The 19246-nt window shown below is 39.6% G+C and overlaps 1 protein-coding gene across 1 annotated transcript; it reads left to right on the plus strand.

Annotated features, from left to right (window-relative positions):
• Nucleotides 1–3597: 3597 nt before the first annotated feature.
• On the plus strand, nt 3598–17953 carry LOC139145501 (tryptophan decarboxylase-like). The gene is made up of 9 exons (XM_070716722.1): nt 3598–3633; nt 7899–8127; nt 9581–9727; nt 10294–10477; nt 13976–14132; nt 16005–16221; nt 16738–16912; nt 17196–17302; nt 17446–17953. The coding sequence occupies exons 2-9, from the start codon at nt 7902–7904 to the stop codon at nt 17721–17723; spliced, it is 1491 nt and encodes a 496-aa protein (XP_070572823.1). The 5' UTR covers nt 3598–3633; nt 7899–7901; the 3' UTR covers nt 17724–17953.
• The last annotated feature ends 1293 nt before the right edge of the window (nt 17954–19246 follow it).

Genomic DNA, 19246 nt, shown 5'->3' on the forward strand with positions numbered 1-19246 from the left:
ACTTTTCTGCTGAGAGAGTAGATGTTGTGACATTTGGCGAATTCTGTGAACAGGGGTTAGTGTCTGTACATGATTTCCCTAGCTTTTGGAAACAGTTTAGGACACTCCTTATCAGTGACTTGTGACAACACGCAAAACTCGAGTCACATTTTCTGGCTGTAAAAGATATGTAAATAATTAAGGTATCAATTAAAGAAATAGTAGCTTAATTTAATTATTTTGATGTATTTTTGCTCTGTGCATTTATGTAAGTTTCTTGTTCAAATCCAAGAGCATGTTAAAAAGCACAGTTTTCAGCTTGTTAATATAGTATTGCGTAAAGGCATTGTTAATGTTAGTATTTGAATTTTAGTCATTTGCCAAAAATAGCAATGTTCATCATACAGGTTGTATTGATAACCTAAATATTTGGCGTTTCTGCATAGTTTAGGAGGATTGAACAGTAAATTTGTTTAATACTGAGAGCAAATATACTGGCAAAATATCATGGAAGATACAGTAACTGCCTTTTATAAAAAATGCTCACAATATAGCTTTATGAGTTAGTCTGCATGATATACTGCGGAAATTATACTTAGACGATCTATAAAAGATAGTCCTATAAAAACAAACAACTTTCTATACAAAAGTATTGTTTCATTCTATCTAAAATGAACAAGTCATTGACAATGACATAGTCCCCACTTGTAATAGGAGTATTAGTCTTGATGGGGAAGGGAAATGTAGTCATTAAGAAGTATCACTGGAGTGTATATGTTGAGATCTATGGGCACATAGGTCTATGTCGTTGTTCCCAATTTGAAACACATGAGGCATGTCTAAGTTATGGTTCTAAATCGGGAACAAAGATCAGACCTCTAGCTGTATTGGCCAGCCAAGAAATACATATGCGCATAATAAATGAGGTACAAGATGTGACATCTTAAGGTCTAATATCCTATCAAAATTGGAGAGTATAGAACTTGTGGTTACTGAGTTATGCATATATATGTATAATCAAGGTCAAAGGTCATCGAGGTCACTTGACATTTTGAAAAAATATTGTATTGCTAATTAATCCCTACGGTATATGCCAAAAATCAGACCTCTAGCTCTATTCGCTTGCCCAGAATTAGATATGTGCATAATTAATGAGGTAAAGCGTGTGTTGTCATAAGGTCTCCCATCCTATTGAATATAAAGGACATAGCACTTGTGGTTACTTATTTATTGACATAAACGTATATTTTAGGTGAAAGGTCATCGAGGTCACATGACAATTGGTCAAAAAATTTCTATCCTATAGTTATCCATACATACCAAAAATCAGACATCCAGCTCTATTGGCTTGCTCAGAATTAAATATGTGCATAATTAATGAGGTACAGTATGTGGCGTCTTAAGGTCTTCCATCATACCAAATATGAAGGGTGTACCACTTGTGGTTACTGAGTTATGGACAAATATGCATATTTCAGGTCAAAGGTCATTGAGGTCACCTGACATTTTGTCAAAAAATTGTATTGCTAAGTTATCCTGTATACCAAAAATCAGACCTCTAGCTCTATTGGCTCGCTCAAAATTAGATATGCGCATAATTAATGAGGTACAATATGTGGCGTCATAAGGTGTCCCATCATACCATACATGAAGGGTGTAGCACTTGTGGTTACTATGGAAATCCGGTCACGACATGCGACATGCGACCTGCGACTTCAAAACTGCGACCTGCGTCCTGCGTGTTTGTCAAACTGCGACCTGCGTCCTGCGTAGGGTTAGTGTTAGGGTTAGGGGTAGGGTTAGGGTTAGGGTTTAAGTTAGGGTTAGGGAAGTCGGACCCCCAACCAGAAGACAAGTTTTGAGCCTTGCCTCTCCCCAACGCCGCCGGCCAGGGCAACGTTGGGCCGCCGGGAGCCGACGCATCTCTGCGGCTGAGCGCCCACTGCAACCGTACCCCGAAGTCGGACCCCGACAAGAAGACAGGTTTTCAGCCTTGCCTCTCCCCAACGCCGCCGGCCAGGGCAACGTGTAACTGGGGGTCGTCGCAGATCACAGTTTAAAGATGCAGGCCGGGGACGCAGGTCGCAGGTTGTGACCGGTACCACAGTCCCTTGGTGGGCTATTCAGCTCTGGGACTATTCACCCCATAGACGAGTGTACAGAATTCGCTTCTGTACACTTGTCTATGGGGCGAATAGTCCCAGAACTGAATAGCCCACCAAGGCAAGGGACTGTGCCGGTACCTGCGTTCCCGGCCTGCGACTTTAAACTGTGATCTAGCTGGGACCTAACCCTAGCTACCGGTATACGTTGCCCTGGCCGGCGGCGTTGGGAAGAGGCAAGGCTCAAAACTTGTCTTCTGGTTTGGGGTCCGACTTCCCTAACTCTAACTAAGCCTAACCCTAACCCTAACCCCCAACCCTAACCCTACGCAGGTCGCTCTTTGACAAACACGCAGGACACAGGTCGCAGTTTTGAAGTCACAGGTCGCATGTCGCATGTCGTGACCGGATTTCCATAGGTTACTGAGTTAAGGAAAATATGTATATTTGAGGTCAAAGGTCACCGAGGTCACATGACATTTTGTCAAAATATCTGAGATATCTGCGTGAACGGACGGACATGACCCGATCTACAAGCCCCCTGGACTTCATCTGTGGGGACTAAACACTGTGTCACTGCATCGTAAGAAACTAAATTTTTATTTTTCTTGGCCTTATACATGGGAGTCTATGGAGAACTGCCTTAAACACTGTTCACTAGTTAAAACACTTTGTAAATTGCACTATATTCAACAAGGATACCTTATTCCACTAAAATTCTCAAAATTCGCTCATGTCTGATTTTGCAGAAATGTAGAGCACACTTTTTTAATTCATGTACATGACATTCAATCAATGTAACGAGGCTCAATTTTCGTCAAATGCATCTGTCTGATTCCATAGTGCCATTTCAGTTATATGGGTATTTCCATTTTGTGATGTAATACTTTACAACTTTAATTTCTATGCCGTATATCTCAACTGACTGAACTGAATTTGCTGTAAATCCAGAAGTACATTGGTTATAAATTGGCTCAACTACGCCGAGCCTTTGATTGGCTTACTGATCAAGAACTTATTTGCGTGACCGTTTTGCAGTTATTAGAAGTGGGTAATTTAGGCTAAAAGTTTGATAGGCACGCGATATCGATTATGACCTTATTTGAATATTTTTGAATATTTTACAGATGATCGTAATGAGGCCACATACCACAACTGTCAGCATTGAATATTGGACCTCTGAGGGACTTTCACCATACTATAGTGACGTTGAGATACCTGAGATTTGAAAGTTCGTTAAGTGCGTCATGTCGGTTATTGCTCACTAATTATCATAATTAACTAGAATGAACTTACTCCATCTTTGAAATTCTTCAGCGCTCGAGGACACATTTTGCCAAGCAACTGGTCATGCAAATTGCTATGCCAAACATTTTTAGGGTTATTTATTTTACTCCTCATATTAATGGTGCTGAAGGACTAGTTTTGTGGGTCGTGCGAACTAAATGGGTCGCGAGATCACAGTGCAGGTCAAATAAGTGGGTCACATGTCATAATTTTATCCACTTCACTTCAGTATATAGATCGTGCGACACAAGAGCTGCGTCGTCAGGTAAGGCGAGTTGTTTTCCATTAAGGAAATTAGCATTTCCTGTCGAAAAGTCCGCGGGAGAAGTTACCCTATTCCTCAACAAGTCAATGTACTTGATAGTCTGATGAAATAGTATAAAGATTGGACAATGGCAGAGATTCACTATGACCTCGATTGTTTGATATTATTTTCGTTCTTTCACCTGGTTGGTAGTACTAAGTCACGATTTACAGTCAATAATATGATCTTTACTAGCTGCATGTGGAAACGCAGCTACATGTTGGGTCGTGCGTGGCTATGCGGGTCATCATAAGGTCAACGCCGCCACGGATATCCACGGATATCCGTGGCGGCGTTGACCTTTTGATGACCCGCATATAGCGACGCACGCTACCCCGCCAACACATAGCTGCGTTTCCACAGCTAGATCTTTACCTGCATTCTCTCAAAATTCATTCTAATTTTTAGTTTGCAAGTCTCTTTAGTCATCTGAAGGGCAGTTTAGTGCAGCATAGCTAGATGTCCTCGAATATGCAGCTTTAGGGCGTTCATGCACGTGCACAGTCACTTTTAGTTGGATCACACGGCGAAGGCCCGTTATATTTAATACTTACGGGTGCCTTTACCCACAGGTGCGTGGAGTTGCCGTGTAGTATACATAGAGAGAAGTGGTATGTATACTACGCGGCAACTCCACGCACCTGTGCCTTCGCTGTGTCATAAGCGACTTTGTGCTGATGGGTCGCCAGTACCAGGTACTTCAGGTCGGTTAACGGAGCGTTCGGTTATTATGGCCGGGGGTGGGCCGGCAAAATCCAGGGGGGGGGGGTCACCTCAAATTTAAAACTGCAAAGGGGGGGGGGGTCATGTATTTTTCAAACAGCTCAGAGGGGGGGGGGGGTCACTTAATTTTCATAAGTATCCGTCCTATCTAAAAGCAGTTTCAGTGTTCATAAATATTCTGGGAGATAAAAATGATTCGTTGCATGATTTCATTCTCTGCAGTTATTCACCTGTAAATCTGAACAAAAGTATAATTATCTGTCACATGAACATCTTGACTTGACAAGTCTGAGGCTTGTCTTATTGTAAATCAAGCTCACTGAACTGAGGGCAGTGAACAATTCCTATTACTTACATATTAGATATATCGCAAGTTTTGTCAGGGAAATTATTTAACTGTTACCAGTACTGAGACTACTAGTACCATGAAAAGTTAAATAATACTTTTAGGTGAAATTCCAATATCATAATTGTTGTCCACATCTGAACTTTTAAATACCCTATTTGAATCAAGTACATTTGTATCAATTATCAAACACCTATAAAAGCACAAATTAATTTAGTTTAGCATTGTAAAAAAATTATTCTTAGTTTTTTCATAGACTCCAATGTATAGTGAATCAACATTTCGGTGAAATTCCAAAATCCAATTTCTTGCACACATATCAACCTTTAACCATCCTAGGCTAACTAAGTACTTTAAAATGAATTATCAAATGTCTCTAAATACACAGATTTTGATAGTTTTGTATTTGAAAAAATTATTCATATTTTCCTCATAGACTCCCATGTACAGTGAATCTACATTTTGGTATAATTCCAAAATCCAATTTCTGGCAAACACATCCATTTGTTACCACCCTAATCTAATCTAGTACATTGATATCAATAATCGAGAGTACATAAATACATTGGTTTACCTATTTTTGTATTGGAAAAAAATTATTCATACTTTCCTCATAGACTCCCATGTATAGTGGACATTTTCAGTGAAATTCCATAATCAGATTTCTTGTACACATAATATGCACATTTAACCATCACATTCTAATCAAGTACAATTATGTTAATTATTGAACGTCTGTATATGCACAAGTATATATAATTATTCACAATTTTATCATTGACTCCCATGTATAGTGGATGAACATTTTGGTGAAATTCTAAGGTCAAACTTTTTGTCCACATGCCAGTTGTAACAACCCTATTTCATTTAAGTACATTTATGTAAATTATCAAATATATATAAATGCATAGATATAGTTTTGCATTGAAAAAGTATTACATAGATTTCGCATACATGTATGAGAAAATATATGTATACCATGTATAGTGAATCAACATTATCAACAGCTGATTTTTAATTAAATCCAAATATAAAAATTTTGTACACACACGCTTGCGCAAAAATATTGCGTTCCACCAGTAATTTCTGTCCAACCCCTTTGAGGGGTAATTTCAAAATTATAAGCAAGTCAGAAGGGCAAATCTGAGCATCAACACCTTTTGAGTTTGAAAGGAAGGTCATTTGAAAAAATCTAAGCTCTTTTTGGGGGGATTCTATCGCTCCATACCCCGAGGTGTTTGTGTGTGCAACTTTACTCAAGCAATGTGGGGGGGGGGGGGGGTCATGAAATTTTTGTCATCTTGAAAGGGGGGGTCATCAACTTTTTGGTACAATGGGTAGGGGGGTTCACTTATTTTGACTAATGCGCAGGAAGAATTTGCCGGCCCACCCCCGGCCATAATAACTGAACGCTCCCTAAGATCGATCTCAAGACGGTGTCATTTTCGAAATCGGATGGGTCAAGAAAACCCCAAATGCTAAGATCCTTCCGTCACCGATTTAGAACGGTGAATGTGTATGCATTCTGCAAACACGCTGTTGAGCTGACTTTTGGGCCGTAGATTGGCATGGTTGGACATATTTCGGGTGGTCTCGGTAAGCAGCTTGGCAATAAACGTGTCTGAAACAGCAATCCCGTCAATAAAAGCATATTTACGTGCGACCATCCAAAAAAAAAAGAATGGCCGACCTTCTACTAACGCTACTGCAGCCAACACAGTCGTGTGTGTAGACAGCTACGCCCCCTGTCACGATAAGGCCAAAGAAAAAAAAATTGCTGTTCCGATAACCCGACCTACCCTATTTTTTGCCTGCCGACCCTAAATTTTCTAGAGCTACATAAACACGGAAGTAGAAAAAAAAACCGTCAAAAACACCGTAAAATCACGTGTTCGTTACCTGGCATTTGATTTTTGCTTGAACGAGGACGTCTTTTACGTTTTTATTCCTTTTATATGTATGATACTCCTGGAAATATTGTGGCCCTGAATCCCTGAAAAGAGTATATTTAAAAGTAAAAATATTTTGGATAAAAAATCCCTACCGACCTACCTACCCTATTTTTGAAAACCATGTTATCGGAACAGCGCAATTTATTTGTTTGGCCTAAAGTGAAGACCGTATTAATTTTGAGAACATAAAAATAGGAAGCGTAAGTCATTCATGGCGATGCGGGAAGTCCTCCTCATGCTTGGAATGTTACTATTGCCTAAGGCATGTTTATATCGATACAAATACTATAGATATTAATTTAAAGGACTGGGAGGAACATGCTCCAGTAAACATGCGGATTACACAAGCAGTGATTTAAGGTACAACGCGCTTGGAAAGTGAAAGACTTAAACTTTTGCTAAAACTTTCCTCAAGGAATATTTCACTCATTTTCTTTCAAAATCAAGAATAAAAATCAGGGGTCACCGTGCAAATTTTGGCACTAGAGAAAAAAATAATCCAAGATTTACCGATATTTAAAATTCAAAATGGCCGCCATCTCTGTGTTAACTCAAAAAAAATATGAAATTTTCGAATTTCGAAAAACTAAGCCTGCGAAAAGTTTTCTTACACCAAGAGCTTTAAAATGAACCCCACAAGTGGTATATCAGAAAAGAATTGTAAAATTTTGAGAGTCCGAATATCTGTCCCCCAGGCGCGTTATCCAGTCAAATCGAATCATATTCCGTTCATGTTCAATTAACCAAACAAGATGTATCGATGCTTTGGGTCGTACATTATATTGTATTCACCAGTAAATGCATAAACGTATAACTTCATGTCTAATTCTAAATGTCGCATGTGTGTCACATATTCAATCTGTTTAGAAACTTAGGCGCTTACTCAATACAGTCAAGCCAAATCACCACCTTCCTCCAAAGTAGTCCCATTCTCTGCCGATAAACCCATTCTTCTGTGCCTAGTTCTATTTTCAGACAAATTGCTGTATACTTTTCTTGACATAAGAGCTCCTTCCATAACATATTTCAATTCCTGTAACGGCAACTGATCAAAGCTGAAGTCTACCCCCTGTCAGATTTTCTTTGTCTTCGGACCGATTTGGTGATTCACAATACACGACAGGTGTGAAGAAACCGTGGACAGTTCCACTTTTAAAAATCTACTATCAGTAGACAATTCGCCACCGCTGTTTTCTCTCCCTCAGACAATGGACACATTAGTGGAAAAGCTTGGAAGACTGGAAGCGCTATCTAGAAGGCTAGAGCCAGCCTCTAAAGAAAATCAGAGACTGACAGAAATCGTGACTGGACGAGCTAAAAAGTTCGTAGAGGACTTAAACGATGTGGAATCAAGGAAAGTCTTTGTCAAAGCGAAAGACAAGACATCTTCTGTCGTTTTGAACACACCCTTCAGTGATGATGGTGTAGCTATTGGTAGGTTACATTTTTAGCTTCCGTCTGGGGATATTTTGAACTGAAGTGATTTCCAGCAGTAAGCGACTTAATTTCTCACTTTGAAAACATTTTCTACGCCAAAATGGAACATGCAGAAGACGGTCGTGACGTAGATGTCAACTGAAGTCTGAAGATGTCAACATTATGTCAACATCAACTGAAGATGTCAACATTATGTTTTTGCGAAAGTGTTGTTGTGCATGCTGTTGTTGCAGCTAGCGCTGCTGTTGTTGTTGATACTGCTGAATCAGTTGATGATTGAGACGGAGCCTATGGTGATGGTTCTGACGATGATTTTCGATCAAATTGTTTACTCAATCATCAAATTTTGTGCTTAGTAATACATTAACTTCTCTGTAAAATCTCACAGCCAAAACTTTCTGTGTTGCACTAACGATGAATGGTGGCAGTGCAATATGTTTTGCCCCAAACACTATCATGGAAAATGGTTGACGAACTGAAACTTACCAACACAAAAGAGGAGTAAGGGCAATGAACAAGTCTTACTTAATTACGTCAATCAACTTTAATTAAAGGCCACGAATTAACTAAGTCACACTTTTTTAGCTTTTTTAGGAATTTTGATTGATATGAAAAGTAGTTTATGTTTTTTGACTTCTTAAAACATGCTGAAATACTGGTCAACTGTGCACAACCTGCTTGCACCCAGAAAAAAGATTAAGCATTCAGTGAAACATTTTATGATCCGTTCCAAAGAATCAAATTTAAAAATTCATGTGTAAAGTACCAAACGCTCACTTTGCATGGCTTGCAAGCTTTTGTAAGGAAATCTAAATTTGCAGTCTCTTTCATATAGATAAGGATAGCGGCTTTTCCTTCAAGTTAAATTTGTGCACAGTCCCTCCACCGTGATTTTTGGCAATTTTTATTTGTGATAGGAAAACAAGTCCGCATAGGAAAATGTCATAATTTATCTACAGGTTACATACGAATTGATGTTTTCATTCAGCGAAGGGGTAATTTTTGACACTTTTGCAGTAATGTAACGTCGCCAGTTTTTTCGAGCGACTTTGTCCCTCCACTGGCTCACGAAAAGCTACCGCTCTGTCTGCGACTATTATTGAGTTTATACACGTAAAACGACATTACATTACATTACATTACATTACATTACATTACATTACATTACATTACATTACATTACATTACATTACATTACATTACATTACATTACATTACATTACATCACATTACATTACATTACAGTACAGTACATCACATTACATTACATTACATTACATTACATTACATTACATTACATTACATTACATTACATTACATTACATTACATTACATTACAGTACAGTACAGTACAGTACAATACATCACATCACATTACATTACATTACATTACATTACATTACATTACATTACATTACATTACATTACATTACATTACATTACATTACAGAAGAGCTGATGGATCTGTACGAGGACAATGTTCAATATAGCGGAATATGTCTAGCTCACGCGATGTCTTTATCCTTCGTACATGGAGGCGGGCTGTATGTCTCCGCTCTAGGAAATTACTATGGGTCCATAATTAACCAGGACACAGGTGAGTAGAGATATGTACTTTTAGAGAAATTTGCAGTAATTTCTCTATGAAGTGTGGTATGATTCGCATCCGCTCTAAATAGCTCACGGTTCTTTTCTGACCGAGAGCTTGTTTGGACTGAAGTAAACATTACATTCTCTTCCCAATGGTTTTGTGATACTGCATTAAGAATTTTTATTTTCTTTCTTAGAATAACACACAGAATGTGGGGCAACTTTATTTAAAAACACAAGCTGAATTCGTATTCATTTGCTGTTCTCATCGTAAGTTTTTATGGCGGTCCTTGTGTATTCTTGATTAAGAAAACAAGGAGTCAAAACGTTTCCCTCTGTCAATTGAAAGCATTTTACGAATAAGGGTGCATACTATCCAGAAGTCACAGATGGGACTCGATGTTTTAATATGGTTTGGGCCATAAACTTTTGATCGAGGTCAGTTCACATACTGGCTTATATGATGTAATAAAAGAAAATAAGACAAGAAAGAAAGAAAGAAAGAAAGAAAGAAAGAAAGAAAGAAGAACAAGGTTACCAAAGCTATCTTTTCTCATTTTCTATGTTGCATAGGAGCTTTATACATTGCGCCAGAAGGCGTCCGCTTGGAGAAATCACTGATATCATGGGCGGCGTCACTGATCGGCTACCCTCAGGAGCATGCGGGGACATTGACCTCAAGTGGCACAACAAGCACTATCACCGCGATAGCAACTGCAAGAGACAGCATGAAGTTGAAGGCCAAAGAGTTTGAAAGGTAAAAGTTTTTTTCTTTCGATAAGATCAAGTCCATCCCTTTCAACTCCCCTTCTCTGTTTGCTTGGTCATCCATATATGCTCAGCCGCAAATGCATCGAGAATGCGCCATCACCGGTCAGAAGAATCTCGATCTGATTTTGGATTTTTACAGTAGCTGGATTCGCTGCTCATCTACACAGGAGCAGCAAATAAAGCTGTTAACGAAAACAAGGTATTCGTAAGATATTTTGCGGGCAGAGCAACATATTTTATCATCGTATCGGCGAACATTGAATGGACAGTGGCTCCGCTCCAGGTATGTAAGGGTCCCAAATTCGACAAAGTGAGCGTCGAACTGAGCGTGGCAAAAGACAAAGTGAGCGTCAAACTGAGCGTGGAAAATGACAAAGTGAGCGTCAAACTGAGCGTGGAAAATGACAAAGTGAGCGTCGAACTGGGCGTGGAAAATGACAAAGTGAGCGTCGAACTGAGCGTTGGAAATGGCAAAGTGAGCGTCGAACTGAGCGTCGAACTGAGCGTTGGAAACTGATAAAGTGAGTGTCAAACAGCGTTGAATACGAAGTAAGCGTCAAACTGGGCGAAAAAAGAAGAACTGAGCGTTGAACTTAGTAAGAGTGCTAAAACGTAGCGAATATGCGAAATATAGCTTGCATGGGTGCTCAGTTAGCGCGTACTGGATAGTACACGATTTGCCAGTCGGCTAATAAAAACGTGTTTACGATGATGCGCGCAATATTGGTGTCATATTTACAATTAATTACAGTTTACTCTTCGTAGTCAAAAAGAATAAGAGATAGGAGTCAAGGTCCTGCAGTTGACGGACCTCGATGGAGCAATGTCAATCACTATCTGTAGTGTGCATGTACGTGAGTTGACAAATGGCAGGCAGAGCGAGGTCAAATTACGTCATTCTCTATGTGTTGACTGAGACTGAAAAGTTTTGAGCCAATCATAAGCTTACACCTGAAGCCGAGAAAATTACTGTAACTTTCATTTTTTCGGGTGAAAGATGTTCTCTCACGTTGCTTTAATTCTGAAACATTTGTCATGTTCGGCAATCGTGATGTCAAATGGATAGAAAATCACGGTCATCACATGCACAGAATCCCACGTCCAAAAAACGATCATCGCATAGAGTGTCACGTTCAGCAAACGCTTTCCAGACAATGTGTTTATTCAGGCAAAGTCTAAATTGACCTTTCAACATCAAGAGTCTTTGGATAACAAGTCTGATTTATGTAGAATCATTATTGAACGTACGCGAACTGTACGTCAGTCAAGTTTAGCCACGCTGACAGGACTTCAAACAAATCAAGTTCACGGAATTTTCAGTGCTGCAGTGGGCGCAACCCTCTGAGCATAGGGAACCCAGAAGTCTGGTTGTTGTTGTTGTTGTTGTTTGATTGTTGTTTATGTTTATTAGTCTGTTGTTGTTGTTGTTGACCAATACAATTCAACGAACATAACTGTTGTGTTGTTGTTAATGCTTCAAGCGTAACGTAGATGTCATAAGAAACGCTACAAGGACACTATCATTACTTGGCCCGGTACAACTATCTGCTAACGCGTACACTCTCTGGATACACTGAAACAGTGTATAATTATAAAAAATGACAGGAAAATTCATGAAAATTGGTAAAATGTCCCCCAAAAATTTTGTTGGGAAAAATCACCGTCATGGATATACAAAAAATGGTACCGGTGAGCGGCGTCGCTTGACAATACGTCGGCATTTTATGGCGATCAGCGCAGAAATGATCTTTGAAATTTTACTGTGCAGCCACAATAGTCCTGGCACAGACACATTCATTCAAAATCATCAAAATGCAGAGTGATTTTTATCTAGAGAAGCGTGGTCCGTAGCGGCACATACCCCAGGCCCCGTCGCGACTATGGTTATCGATGCGTGCAGAGCCGTAAACTATGTCGATATGTCGGTCAATTTATATTTTTCTTGATTATTTCATAGTGATCGCGCCAACTAGATTTGCAATATCTCTATCACTCTGTGTCGTGTTATAAACACATAAATATTTCTAGTTTATTCCTTGCTTACATTCATCGTTCTGTTCGTTCTGTTCGCTTAAAGATCAAAGAATACCTACCATACTGTAATCTTGAATGCAGAGCTTCGGACTTCAAAACAATTATACCAGCAGCGTATTTTATTGACACTAGCATTATAGCAGAATGCTTTCTTTATTGAACGTGTTATGAAGAGATGATAAACTTGATCGTAAACTTGCTTCAAGTCTGTAGGCGTATAAATATCAAAATGACATAAATTTAAGGAATAAACTTCGCCTACCCGGGGTACCTCTCTCTCTCTCTCTCTCTCTCTCTCTCTCTCTCTCTCTTCTCTCTCTCTCTCTCTCCTCTCAAAAAATTACTGCAAACTGTAGCCGTTCATGCCATATACCGCTGTGCCTGCGGTATTACCGCGATCGTTAGGAGTGGAAGAGGTGTGAATGTTTCACTTCCAGTCCGTGGTAAAATGACTTTCTCACGAATATTCAGTCTCTGAGCAGCGGTAATCCTGGTATAAAATGATAATTGTCACGGCCATGAAGCGAAATCTGTTCTGAAAGATTATCTACCCGAACCAGAGCAAACCAGGGCAACAGTAACAGGGAATGTCAACTCATGCCAAATCATCAGGAGGGATTAACGACCAACGAAGTTCGTTGGGTACCGCCATTATAGTGAATGTATAACATCAACCTGGCGGGACGCGATCTCACAGCTGATGGCAAAATTTAATTATACCACATCCTATCGTTGGAGGCGCCATCACGCTCAGTTTGACGCTCACTTTGACGCTCAGTTTAACATTTTCCACAAAGTGCTCAATCGCTCTGTTTGACGCTCAGTTTGACGCTCAGTTTGTCATTTTCCACAAAGTGCTCGATCGAGCACTTTGACGCTCACTTTGTCAATTTTTGGGGTCTTACATATGTCTGCTCGGACAAAATGCCTACCAACCCGACACGAAATCGCTTGTTGTTTCCTTTTTTACGAACAGCTTTTTTGATCGCCAATGTGTATGTATGTTCAAAACTTTCCAAAAATCGCTTCGCGAATTCATTAATATCGCCAGAAATTCAACGTTAGCTTGAAGTAAAGATGGTATTAGTGGTGTCTGATCAACACTATTGTGGAGAAAGGAAAATATATGTTGATTCTAAATCCCCCGAAAATCAACCCAGTAAACAACATATGAATTCCTTGCCATTCAAGTATTGTATGTCCTTCTTTCAGCACGCCAAGCTGTTCTTGATATCCTTTTTACTACGATTTGTATGCTGATTGTCCCTCTCATAAGGATATGAGGATGCATTGTTTTTCCTACTTATCCGAGGCTTCGCACTGACATTCCATAAATACATGAGGAGGAGAGAGAGAGAGAGAGAGAGAGAGAGAGAGAGAGAGAGAGAGAGAGAGAGACTCAAAATAATTCAGTATTTTATTTTGTATTCTCTGATGTCTTCGAAATCAGGTGCGTGGCGTACATGACGGAGTTGTGTCATATGTCCTGTAACAAAGCCATGCGACTGCTTAGTATGCATGACGTCATAATACGAGACGTACCCATGACGGAGGGTATGGAAATGGAAACTTCCAAACTCAGCGAGTTAATTGAGAAAGACAAAGAGGTGGGTATTGATTTAACAATCAGTGATGGCAGCACTCTGATACTGTCATGTTACTCACACAATTGGCTTAGGTTTCGGTTATCTTGCCGCGATACACATAGGGTTAACTGTAAAGGAAAATCCATTCCGTAGAATCATGGGAGAAGTAAGCTTATTTGTCAAATTCTGACTCTTCGTGTTTTGTGTGATTTTTTTTGTTTCGGTTTTTGCCTTGTTTTTTAGGGGGAGGGGGAGTTTTCATTTACCCTCTCTCAATCTGCATTAAACATTAATATCATCATCATCATCATCATCATCATCATCATCATCATCATCATCATCATTATGCGTGCCATCCAATACCACTTTTAGAGACAATTCAATGAATCTTTGTTCACTAGTTAACCGAGCTCAACTTTGTAATTTGAATAATATTCTACAAGGACACCTTATTCAACTACAATTCTCAAAATCAAAGTATGATTTTCATCTAGCCTACACTTTGTTAATGCATACATTAAGTTGAGACAATCGGATGAGTCTCCATTTGCGTAAATCTATCTATCTTTCTGCTCATAGCACCAGTTCATGCAGCAGTTAAATGTGTATTTTGTGATGTAATGCTTCACCAGTTTCGATTAGGGTAATAATAAAATCTGCAAGTGCCTAACTTCACCGTGACCTAACACCAAATGCTAAACTTCCTTTCCGCATATCTCAGTCTGTTGATCATCAAAGTTATCACATGTATAGAAATCATCGTGATGTACATAGCTAACAAAACTGTAAATCTAAAAAAAACTTTCAGAGTTATGTTCACTATAAGGTAGAACCCATCTTTTGGTTAAAGGAACAAAGTCGCAGATATTTCTTTTTCTGCGTCATAAAGTCACTTGAGATAGAGTGCGCCCCCTGCAGGGCAAGACACGAGGACTCTCAAATCTTGTGGGGTAAACAAAGAGTTCACCGTCTTTTTTTTTGTGAAAATCGACAATCTAATATTCCCATATAGAATTAATATGGGGATAGCAAGCTATTTGGAATTTAAAATATCAATTCAACGAAATATTTTTCAGTTCTGCAATTTGCAAGGTAATACGTAATTTTTGTTCTTGATTTTGAAATAGGATTATTCAAAGTTTACCAGAAAAAAAATTAATCTCCAAGTTATGAGTCATATACTATATCAAAACCTCCCGATGAGTTAGATAATGTCGATCATGGGAGACATGGGTGTTCACTTTTTCATCCGTTTTTAAAGTTGGCCTGAAGCAGACATTAATTTTCCACACATGGCGGGCTTTTGCACTTCGGCAAGCTACGATATGCGAAATGTCATTCCATATCTGTCTGATGCCTCATTTGCATATTTAATGACGTTTCCTGAGCAGGGATTACCCCTTGAACGGAATGAGAATGTAAGCAGGTTCTTGATAACTGGGTCGACACTGGTCAGTTTTCATCTATTTTAAATGCACAATCCTGAAGAATTAAAACATCATTGCACAAAACTGTGTACGGTTTGGCAAGCAGTAGTGAAAGAAATTCCCCGGTTTAATACATTAGGAACACGAATGTCAATTGCGTGAGTCTTTAAGTCGCCAAAAATTAAGCAAGGCTATTGTCAAAATGTCAGACAAAAAACAGTCTGAACAATTATTTCAAATATGTTCAAATATAAGGATATATCTTATAAAGCTCAACATCATATGCAACACCATACCACACGTCACCAGATCATATACATTACATCATATCGTATCATATCATATCATATCATATCATATCATACCACATAATACCACATCATACCATATATTACATCATATCACGTTGTCAGTATATTCTCTTTTGAAAATTCAATCAGATTAACTCCTCTTTCATTAAATGCAGCAAGGCCTTCGCCCATTCCTGGTAGTTGCGACTGCCGGAACAGCTATACAAGGCTCCGTGGATCCTCTGGACAGAATTGCCGATGTGGTGGAACAACACAAGCTATGGTTTCACGTTGATGCAATCTATGGAGGCTTTTTTGTCTTGGTTGATGACGTCAAGCATCTCTTTAAAGGCTTGGAGAGAGCGGATTCAGTTTCCATGGCTCCACATAAAGGTGGCGGTGATGATGACAATGATGATGATGACGATGATGATGATAATGATGATGGTGGTGGTGGTGGTGATGGTGGTGGTGGTGACGATTACGACGACAACGACGATGATGATAATGAGGATGATAATGATGAAATTGGTTTTGGTGTTTGTGGTGATGGTAGTTGTAGTGGTTGTAGTGTTATTAATGGCAATGGCAAGGGAAAGCAACAGCCAATATGATGACGGCAGAGGCAGGGCCGATGATGTTCCTGATAATGAAAGTTACTACGACGTCGGCAACGACAGTGACGACGACGACGACGACGACGACGACGATGATGATGATGATGATGATGGTTGTTGTAGAGGTGCTTATGATCATATGATACGTCTGTCTGACTACATCTGTACAAAAAGTCACTACAAACATTAACGAATGATCTTCTTTGAAGGAATGGCAACCGATAATCTTGCGACGCGCGCATTCCCCTCAGACATCTGAAAAGCCGTGAGAATATCAGACATTCTCTTACAGGACTCTTCCTTCCTAACGGCTGCGGTATGATTTTGGTCAGAGATGGGTTGAAGCTCTTTCACTCCAACTTGACGCCGTCGAAAACTGGAACAAACATCACATCCCTGTCGAACACAACAGAAGACGTTGAGTTTTCTCCTTTCCAACTTTCCATTGAATGTACAAGACCTGAAAGGTGCATCATATGCTCTGCCAGGCTTTACGTTGGCAAGGGTTCTTTTAGAATACATGAACATTTCATTATAAACATGCATATGTAAACCAATACATTTTTTTTGCTGTTGCCAATTGCTAATCCGGATAAACGAAAATGTTTGGATTTATTGTCCTGGCAACAGGCATTTGACTAAAATTGCATGATGACAGCTAAAATGACCATGAATCTCCAAAGATATTGACAAGCATAATACCATGCATAATACATTTTAAAAGGTTAAGCTGTCTGTCCACTTTTGCAGAGCCCTCCAACTATGGTTACCGCTGAAAGTGTTCGGTGTCAAAGCCTTTGCTGACTGTTTGGAGGAGAAGCTTGTCCTGGCTAAATATTTTCATCAGAAAATTACAGGTGAGAAAAGTATTGAAGTTCAATAGAACTGTCCCACCGACTTACTTTTCAGCCGCTTTCGGTGACTCTCATTGACACTGACTCTCATTGTTTGTCAGCACTTACTCATCTAAATGTTGATTTTATAACTTTTCTTATCGCAGCAATGGAAGGGTTCGTCGTTGACGTCGCCCCGGTCCTTTCCGTAGTGGTGTTCTACTATGACACCAAGAATGACGAGAACAGGAATCAGTTCAACGAGGATCTGCAGAATCGCATCATGGAGGACGGCAGGATCAGTATGTCGTCCGTGTCCGTCAAAGGCAGATTCTGTCTCAGAATCTGCGTGCTGAATTTTAGAACCCACCGGGAACACATCGATCTAGCCATCAAGATTATCGAAGAAAATGTCACCTGTACCAGACAAAATTTAGGGATATAATTTTGGTGGCAGAAAGAGCTGGGGTGATGATGATACACTTTATCCGCATCCATTTTGCAGACCGGGTATTTCTCATTAAAAACAGTCTGAAATCTCTAGTATCGTACATTTTCAGTTTGTTGATTAATAGCCAAACGGAATGAAGATTTTATTCGACCCAGAATTTGGCCCCTTTTGAAAGACAGTCTCTATGTGCAGTATCAATAAAATCATTTGGCAAAATCCTGTAAGATATGTGTAAGGGAGCTGTCATTATTTACAGCCTGGTGGGGGGTCGGAGGAATTTCATCGGAAACGCTGAAATTTCGAGTAACCCTCCTGCCAACCGTGATCATTTTTGAGTAACCCCTAACTCAAAAATTTTGACTGAACCCCCCCCCCCACACACACACACACTTAGAAAAGTTGAATATCAATACATGTATTTGTAAAATTTACAAAACTACAACAATAGTAAAGACCTTAAGCTTTCAAATCCGGGTGTACCGTGCTAGATTATCATCGGTTATCTCATGACGGTTGAAAAAGGTGAAACGAACAAAATGAAATTCAAAGTCACAACAAATGTAGATATAAAAGCTCACACTATAACCAATATCCAACCATATGGTATTGTTTGATTTGGATGGGTATCATGACAGGGTTTTCTCTAGGATCTGACAGGGCAGAATTTGAAAGTACGGGGGGAGAACAAGCGAGGGGCTAAGGGGGAAAGTGTCAAAGAGGGGTGTCCCCTTTCTTGCGTGGAAAAATTTGAGAACTTTATATGTGCTATGATGCAGTCTGGTGCAATCTGAAAAGTAAAAATTTTGAGAAACTGATGAACCAATGGCGCAATCTGACAGGTGTTTCAAATTATTTTGCACCAAAAATTGAGTAACCCCCTTCTTTCTCTCCACATTTTGAGCAACCCCCTTGTAGCTTTCAATTCATTGAGTGACCCCCTCTGATTCCTCCGACCCTGCAGGCCATAAATAATGATCAAAGATACTTCAATTCTTAGGTTGGTAAAAGTAAACGAAAAACAAACCGAGAAAAACAAACCGAGAAAAAAGACCTATATTCCCAAAACAATAGAAGTATCGCTCCATCAAAAACAGAAATTCATACAAATGCAATAACATTACATAATTCCCGGTGCGTAACTGTACTTACAAATACATTAAACAGACATAACCGTTTGATGGCGTCAACTGATGTATTATTTGGGTGACATTTACAAAGCTTTTGCCTTTGGTTTCTGTAATTTGCTGACATTTTGTCTCTGATGTCGACCAGTGAGACTAAAAAATCCGTCGTTCGAGTGCGCCCTCTACGCTCGATAGCGCCTTCGAACGACAGACTTTTCATCCTGGATGACAACAATGGGCAGGTCGTGGCGAACACAGGAGTGACATCTGCGCTTCCACAGTTAAACTTGTGATTTTTTTTGTTTCAAGATCCAGATCCCCCACCGGCACACTCCCTATCTCATGTAGTAGGCATGGTCTGAATGATTGCCTAATGCATAGTTTTAACTGTGT

The sequence above is a fragment of the Ptychodera flava genome, chromosome 12, assembly GCF_041260155.1.
Source record: "Ptychodera flava strain L36383 chromosome 12, AS_Pfla_20210202, whole genome shotgun sequence".
Taxonomy (NCBI): Eukaryota; Metazoa; Hemichordata; class Enteropneusta; family Ptychoderidae; genus Ptychodera; species Ptychodera flava.